The 8,931-nt window shown below is 44.4% G+C and overlaps 1 protein-coding gene across 1 annotated transcript in view; it reads left to right on the top strand.

Annotated features, from left to right (window-relative positions):
- The window catches only part of LOC104985211 (CUB and sushi domain-containing protein 1), a 559,353-nt gene that overhangs the window by 424,021 nt on the left and 126,401 nt on the right, over window positions 1–8,931 (top strand). The window contains exon 45 of the mRNA XM_010835275.1: window positions 7,386–7,574. Within this exon, the coding sequence (XP_010833577.1) occupies window positions 7,386–7,574 (189 nt within the window). The remainder of the gene's footprint in view (window positions 1–7,385; window positions 7,575–8,931) is intronic.

The following is an 8,931-nucleotide window of genomic DNA, read 5'->3' as shown; positions in this document are numbered from 1 at the left end:
TTCACTTGGTGTTTTACAATAGGTGCTGGTCCTTTAGCAGTCCATGGCTCAGTGTGAAGGAGGTCAGGGTTCTTTTTAATGACTTCAGTGTTCATTTTGACTTGTCTTTTCTTCCTGCCTTTTCTTGGAAAATTGGAAAGAACTTATTTTTTTAAATAGATTTTTTTTTAGATCAGTTTTAGGTTCAGAGCAAGATTTAGAAGAAGGTGCAGAGGCTTCCCAGTACCCCTTGCCCCCACAGTGCACACCCCTAATTATCAACATCCCTGCAAGATGGTGCATTTATTAATAGTGATGAACCTACGTGGAACACTTTGGCTGCGCTGAGTCTTCGCTGCTGCTTGGGCTTTTCTCTAGCTGTAGTGAGCGATGGAGGCTCGCTAGCTGTACTGCTCAGGATTGTTTTGTGGTGGCTTCTCTTATCGCAGAGCATGGGCTCTAGGGCCTGAGGGCAAGCTCAAAGGCTTAGTCGCCCCTTGGCTTGTGGAACTGTCCCAGGCCAGGGATTGAACGTGTCCCCTGCATTGCAAGGCAGAATCTTAACCGCTGGACCACAAGGGAAACCCAGGGTTTTGGTTTTAACACAGGACCCATGGGTTTGGACAGGTGTATGATGCGTGTGGCTTCCCAGGTGACAGTGGTGGTAAAGAACCCGCCTGCCCATGCAGGAGACATTAAAGACTTGGGTTCGATCCCTGGGTTGGCAAGATCCCCTGGAGGAGAGCATGGCACCCACTCCAGTATCCTTGCCTAGAGAACTCCATGGACAGAGGAGCCTAGTGAGCTACTGTCCATGGGGTCACAAAGGGTGGGCCATGACTGAAGCAACTTAGCACGCACACATGAGGACAGGTAGCTGTGATTGCTGTACCTGCCCAGTATTTTCACAGCCCTTGTTTAGCCTCCTCAGCCCTCCTTCCCCTCAGCACCTGGCAACCCCTGATCTTTTTACCATCTCTATAGTTTTGCCTTTTCTAGAATGTCAAGTTGGAACCACAATATGTAACTATTTCAGATCTGAATTTTCATGTAGTGTATGCATTTAAGTTTCCTCTATGCTTTTTATTGGCTTGATGGTACGTTTTTAAGAATGAGTAAAATCCTATGTCTGGAGGGATCACAGTCTATCTGTAGATTTACCTCCTGAGGGACATCTTGGTTGCGTCCAAGTTTTGGCAACTGTAGATAAACCTGCTGTAATCATTCCCATGTAGGCTTCTGTGTGGACAGAAGTTTTTAACTCCCTTGGGTAAATATTAAGGAACAGGATTTCTCGGTTGTATGGTAAGAGTTATGTTTAATTTGGTAAGAAACCTCCAAAATGTCTTCATAACTAGCTGCACAGTCTGATCCCCACCGGCAGCGATGAGAGTTCCAACTCCCCATCAGGTCAGCATCTGCAGTGTCCGCGTTCCGAGTGGTGGCCGTGCTGATAGGTGTGCAGTGGAATCTCGTTGTTGTTTAATTTGCATCTCCCTGATGACATATGACCTGCAACATCTTTCCATGTGCTTATTTGCCGTCTGTAAGTCTTCTCTGCTGCGGGGTCAGTTACGGCCTGTGGCTCATTTTTCAGTTGAGTTGTTTTCCACTGTTGAGTTTTAAGAGTTCTTTTTCAGTTTTGGGTAGCCATCCTTTATTAGCTGTGTCCTTTCTAATATTGTCTCTTATCCTGTGGCTTGTCTTCTTATTCTCTTGACCCTGCCTTTGGAAGAGCAGACCTTTAAAATGAGTACTTAATTTTAAAAGCTGGCACCTCCAAAACCTCTGATAAAAGAGGAGATGACTGACAAGTATTGTCATCCCAGCTTCGAGGGGATTAGAAACCCCCCAGCAAGCCAGATGCCTCCTGCGCACATTTTCTGTTATTCTCTGTTGCTTTGTGTTGCTTCATTTATGAAGTACGGGGTACTGTCTAATTCACAGAATTTACATGAAAATTATTCAATGAGGAAAAGCATGGTTTCAAAGAGGTCAGGCTCATAAGGATAGTAAAGTGTCAGAAAAAAAAAAATGACAAGAAATTTTAAAAGTTTAAATTAACAGAAATAACTCCCCTATTAACACAATTTTCCAGAGAATCTCCATATGCCCTGCACTATGGCCTGATTCTTCTCTGTGTGATTCCTTTAATAATTCTCCAGAAGGTCTAAGGTGTTGTATCTTGTGTAAGCATGCTGGTGTGCTTCGTTTCTTCCCCCCTCCAAATGTTGAATACAGTTCCCCCATGTCTAATCTGGCGAGGGGGGGGTCAATGAGCTGTGGAATCCTGAGCATGCATGCTCAGCTCCTGAGTCGTGTCTGACTCATTTCCACCCATGGACTGCCATCTGCCAGGCTCCTCTGTCCATGGGATTTCCCAGATAAGAATACTGGAGTAGGTTTCCATTTCCTTCTCTACAGGATCTTTCCAACCCAGGGATTGAACCTGTGTCTCCTGTACTGGCAGGTGGGTTCTTTACCATCTGAGTCCCCTGAGAAGCCAGCCCTATAGTATTTGGTTAATGATGGGAAAGAGAAACCCCACCAGAACTTTGGAATGAAACTCCAGGTAAATCTGTGCTCAAGTGAGGCTAGTGTAGATGCAGATTTTCAGTCTCTCCACCTGGAGTCACATTTTATCCTCAGACTCAGCCCTACCCATAAAAAAGCTCAGACCATGCCTGATGCATTTGTGATACATCAGATCACCGTCATCCAGGAACTGGGGAGGATTGAAGGCAGGAGGAGATGGGGATGACAGAGGATAAGATGGTTGGATGGCATCACTGACTCAATGGACATGGGTTTGAGCAAACTCCAGAAAACAGTGAAGGATAGAGGAGCCTGGCATGCTGCAGTCCATGGGATCACAAAGAGTTGGACACAACTGAGCGACCGAACAACAACAACATACAGGAAATGACTCAACCCCCAACGCTACCTTTACAAACAGGACCAGGAAAATAAATAAATTAAAAAGCCACCCTTTTCTACTAATAGTGATATCTTTCTGGAGTAAATAAGTTATATGGCTGCAGACTTTGTAACACAGAATGAAAATAGACGTTGTCATATCTACTCTAAGAGTCAGGTTTATGTCTGCTGTTTCAAGGCCCTGTTTCTAAAGAAGAGCATTCTCTGAGTCTTTGTCTCTTAAATTCCAAAATACGTGTCAAGTTCAAGGACAAGAAATGAGGTAGACCCAAGTCTGACAGTCTTAGGATAAGTCACAGTGTTTTATTTCCTCATGTAAAAATGTTTGTGTTACAGGCAAACATTAGGAGGTTTTATTTTTTTTTCCTACAGTTTTGTAGGATTGGTCATTTTAATGCAGAGAATATATGTCCTTTGCTGTTACATACATAAGAATAAAGAAAATTAAGAAACTCTGGGGTGAGTGAAGGCTCTGTTCTGCTTAGAGAGGAATGAAAAGGGAAACAAGCAAACAAAACAAAAGCTTATTAAACTTGCATAACTGAATCTGGAACCGTTTACTTCAGATTGGGACTCTTAACCCACATGGCTGGGACTCAAACCCAGTCAAAACCCAGTTTTGGACTTGAACCCATGTGGCTGGGGCTCAAACCCAGCCAAAACCCACAGTACCTGGTTTCAGGACCTAATGAAGCTCAGGTTCTTGATGTCTCATCCTGGAAAGAATTCAGTGAGAGACAAAGTGATAGGTAAGAAGTTAATTTATTCAGATACAGAGAGAATCACACTCCACAGACGAGGGTGGGCCCTGGCAGAGGGTGAATGCGGCCACAAAATTTGGTGTGGTTAGTTTTTATAGGCTTGGTAATTTCATATGCTAACGAGTGGGAGGATTATTCCAGCTGTTTTTCAGAAGGGGTGGAGATTTCCAGGATTTGGGCCACTGCCTACTCCTTGGTCTTTTAACAGCTCCATGGAACTGTCATGGCACTTCTGGATGTGTCTTTGACTTGTTGATGGAGGATTAAGGTCTAGTCTTGTCTGTCATCTTGGTCCCATTTGATTCTGATTGGTTTATGTTGTGTTCTTGGGCTGTGGCATCCTCTCAAAAGTTGTGCCCTGCCACTTTGCCTCCTGTTACAAATCCAGGGTCTTAGAGTTAGTTAATCCTCAACTTCACTGGAGAACATCAGTTTTCTTCTACAACCGGGCAAAGAAAGTCTGGGTTTCTGTGCGTTCTAAGTAAACCAGCACATGTGACACACTTATCACAGTGTTTGATGCATAGAAGGTTCTCAGTCTCCCCACCCCCACCCCCACCTGTCTCTGAAATAGAATCAATAGCAATCAATTAGAATGTTTCTTCTTTATCCAACCTGAATGTCTCATTACACCTAAAATCAGTTTCTTTATTCTTATCAGTTATTGATAAAAAATGAAAGGTAACCTTCATATATTTGAAAAATCCTCACAATGGGAGAAGGCGATGGCACCCCACTCCAGTACTCTTGCCTGGAAAATCCCATGGATGGAGGAGCCTGGTGGGCTGCAGTCCATGGGGTCTCGAAGAGTCGGACACCACTGAGCGACTTCACTTTCACTTTTCACTTTCATGCATTGGAGAAGGAAATGGCAACCCACTCCAGTGTTCTTGCCTGGAGAATCCCAGGGACGGGGGAGCCTAGTGGGCTGCCGTCTATCGGGTCGCACAGAGTCGGACATGACTGAAGCAACTCAGCAACAGCAGCAGCATAATAAATTGTTTTTTTTTCCCCTGTGACCAGTAATCTTATATTTAAATTTTGATTCATGCAGTTAGTAAACAAGCTGAAAACATTTATTCTGTGCAGTACACTGAACACTGCAGAGTCATCTCACCTTCAATTGTCCTCTCAACTTTGCATAATCCCTTCTATTGGAAAACTTAAAAACAAATATTACTCAAAACTCTAATCAACTATGAATGCTTTTTTTTTTTTTTTAATGAGTGAACTAATCCTTACCCATTTTTTTCCCACTGCCAAAGAATTTAATTTGGCTATAGTTTCCATTATGAAGCATCATTTTCTTGTATTTCCTGTTTGTGATCAGATTTTTAATGAGCCATAAAAGAAAATAAGAAATAAGCCAGAAACAGGAGTAAACATAGAAAAAGAAATGTAAATACAAATTGTAAGATAGAATGAAAGAATTAAGAAGATAAGGAAACCGTTCTTTCCTCCCTCCTCTCTCCCTCCTCCCTTCCCGTCCTTCCTCCCTTTTCTCACAAAGCTCTATGTCCACTGCAGGAGGTTCAGGAGTCCTCAGGTAGTTTGGAGCTCTGATCCTTACCTAACTCTGGTATAGCCACCTTTGTGACCTCAGACGTGTTGCTGATCCATTACATGAATGTTTTAACCCCCAGTGAAAGTGAAGAGGAACTAAAAAACCTCTTGATGAAAGTGAAAGAGGAGAGTGAAAAAGTTGGCTTAAAGCTCAACATTCAGAAAACTAAGATCATGGCATCTGGTCCCATCACTTCATGGGAAATAGATGGGGAAACAGTGGAAACAGTGTCAGACTTTATTTTGGGAGGCTCTAAAACCACTGCAGATGGTGATTGCAGCCATGAAATTAAAAGACGCTTACTCCTTGGAAGGAAAGTTATGACCAACCTAGATAGCATATTCAAAAGCAGAGACATTACTTTGCCAACAAAGGTCCGTCTAGTCAAGGCTATGGTTTTTCCAGTGGTCATGTATGGATGTGAGAGTTGGACTGTGAAGAAAGCTGAGTGCCAAAGAATTGATGCTTTTGAACTGTGGTGTTGGAGAAGACTCTTGAGAGTCCCTTGGACTGCAAGGAGATCCAACCAGTCCATTCTAAAGGAGATCGGTCCTGGGTTTTCTTTGGAAGGAATGATGCTAAAGCTGAAACTCCAGTACTTTGGCCACCTCATGTGAAGAGTTGACTCATTGGAAAAGACTCTTATGCTGGGATGGTTTGGGGGCAGGAAGAAAAGGGGACGACAGAGGATGAGATGGCTGGATGGCATCACAGATGCGATGGACGTGAGTTTGAGTGAACTGAGAGTTGGTGATAGACAGGGAGGCCTGGTGTGCTGAGATTCATGGGGTCACAAAGAGTGGGACACGACTGAGCAACTGAACTGAACTGAAACACAAATGTCCTCCAGGACTCCACGTGGGCTGTGTGTGTGGTACAATGTTTCCCTTTCTCTCCAGCTGAGGACTTCCTGTTCTGTGTCAGGTTTTAATACCTGAACATCAAGGCCAGGTCTCTGTGCTTAGCGTGTTGAGGGGTGTGATGCTGGGATGTGGGGAGATGCCTACAGTGAGTCTGCTGCTGGTTTTGCTCTGATGTGTTACCTTCTGCTAGACACTGTGTCTCCAACTAAAAGAATGTAGCAGTTGCCACAGGTCTGAAATGTGGGCAAGAGCGTGGCTCCTGCAGCTGCCTGTTCAGCCCTGGGCAGTCAGAGTGCAGACAGTCCCGGCCCCTTCTCTCCTCTGCACCTGTGGTGGCTGGTCCCCTCCCCAACACCAGCAGGCGCTCAAGCTCGAAGAACATGTCCCCTGTCCCTGTGGTTTCTACAGGGGAAAACCTCAAACCAGGGGCTACCTTATTTTACATTGTCAGGTGGTGCTAGTGGTAAAGAACCTGGCTGCCAATGGAGGAGACATAAGAGATGTGGGTTCAGTCCCTGGGTTGGGAAGATCTCCTGCGTGAAAGGCATGGCAACCCAGTCCAATATTCTTGCCTGGGAAATCCCTGGATGGAGGAGCCTGGCAGGCTAAAGTCCATGGGGTCACAAAGAGTTATACACGACTGGGGCGACTTAGCACAGACATTTAACAGAAATCACTGCAGGCACATATTGAAGCATTAGTGCATGTGATGGGGGTAGGGGGTGGAATTAGTTTGTGTGTCCCAGGCTGCCCTAAACCCTCACACTCACATACAAAGACTTTAACTTCAGCCATTTCTACTTTAAAATTTTTATAATGTAAAAATATAACCAGGAAAACTAATTTTAGACTTTACATTGAAGAAGCATATTATTAGGAAGCAGTTAAAAGCTATCAGTCTCATGTTTAAATTGCTGTAGAAGCCAATATGTTGCTCAATATTTTTTTGAAGCCTGGTGACCCAGAGCAGGAAGTGGAGATCATCAAGGCTGCAGGATTTCACACTAAGCCTTGGCTGTGAGGCTGTCATCTTACAAACTTCCCAAAACCACGAGGAGGAGTTCACCTTCTCTGCAGTCTGTTTCATTTGTAAATATTGTTGTTGTTGTTTAGTTAGCCATGTCTGACTCTTTGTGACCCCCTAGACTGCAGCCCACTGGGCTCCTCTGTCGCCCTGGGATTCCCCAGCTGAGAACACTGGAGTGGGTTGCAGTCCCCCAACTCCAAGACTGTAACCGTAGAGCTGCATGTAAACTATGTGTGGTGTGCTTCCCTCCACAGTGGTGAACTGCTCTGACCCAGGCTTGGTGGAAAACGCCGTTCGTCACGAGCACCAGAACCTCCCTGAGGGTTTTGAGTATGGAGTGACTGTTGTATATCAGTGCAAGAGGGGCTTCTACCTGCTGGGATCCTCCGCCCTCACCTGCATGGCGAATGGCCTGTGGGATCGCTCTCTGCCCAAGTGTCTGGGTGAGTGGGGTCGTCTGGCCTTCAAAGAACACTGCCAACACAACATATGTATTTTTTTTTTAATACTATTGAAAAAGGTATTGATTTTTTATTCTCTCCTCCTGACCCCATCACAAATCATATTAGTTTTTATGATATCTTTAAGAAGGCAAGGGACTTGGTCAGCTCCGCCTGGACCCTGTTTTCCCTGTGTCCACTCATCAGTGCTCGTTTCCTGCTTCAGCCTGGCAGGTGGGCAGATCCTCTGGTTCACCCGGGTGCCAGCAGCCTCCAGACTGTGCCTCTTGCAACACACTGCCTCCCTGGGGACCCAGGTTCAGAGATACTGCAAAAGGCTATAGTATGGAGTCTCCATCTATGGACCCAGTATCTGTGGCCAGAAGAGTGGAGCACTCTGGGGGCCTCATTTGTCTCATCAGCACTTCTGGGACAGTCCAGTGTGAGCCTGATAAAGAAGACGGCACCCTGGTTGGCACTTCCTCCTGACCCTTAGGTTTAACCAAGAGGAAGAGCCGGGTGCTCCTCTGGGCAGACAGAATTACAGGTCATAGCTCTAACTTCCCAGAAAACGTTATTAACAGTATGCAGATAAGCAAGGACATTTTCTTTTTCACCCCAGTAGCTACCTTATTACTTTCTTTCCTTTGAAATAGCATATTGTTCTTAAGTTCAAAGAGAATCATCTTGTGTCTTTTTAAAACAAAGTCTGAAAATGAAGGAAAGCGAGTCACTCTCCTTGGTCTTTTAAAAATCAGAAACAAAACCATTCTTAAAATCAATATATTTTTAGTATTCATTTTTCATGCATACAGAAAACAGGAAATGACAATTACATTATAAATTAAAATACTGAAAAAAGGTGGTAGTCCATTTTAGTCCTCTTGATTACAGCATTTTCAGTACATTTTCAGAGTGGACTGGTGCTGGAGACTTTTTCCCTTCAAGTCAGGGTCCCTCAAAGCCCTTTGAATCTGCCTGGAAACCTGTGTCAAATTCTAAGTGTAACAATACAGTTAATTCTTATGGAGAAAGAGAGCGATGACTTTCAAAAACAAATGTACAAGTTTATTTGACCAAAAATAAATAAATAAATAAACTATGAATGTGTTACAGTTCTCATCAAATTTCGTGTGTTCTGGTTTTCCATGCCTTCACACATGGGAACTTTTCAGAGAAATCAGTTTTATTTTCTCCCCAAAGATTTGCCTAGCCTCTTCCGCAGCCTCCCCCAGACTTCCATTAGTGGTTGTGATGATGCCCCTGTGCCCCAGACCTCCAGGAACCAGCTTTTCACTGCCCTCGTTTTCCAAATTGGTGAGTTCCCACTGCTGTTATCATTAACCGCTGGAGTTATGGG

Source organism: Bison bison, unplaced genomic scaffold (genome assembly GCF_000754665.1).
Source record: "Bison bison bison isolate TAMUID 2011002044 unplaced genomic scaffold, Bison_UMD1.0 scf7180017864040, whole genome shotgun sequence".
NCBI lineage: Eukaryota > Metazoa > Chordata > Mammalia > Artiodactyla > Bovidae > Bison > Bison bison.
Note: the sequence above shows the minus strand (reverse complement) of the source record. Positions and strands in the feature narration are given on the sequence as shown.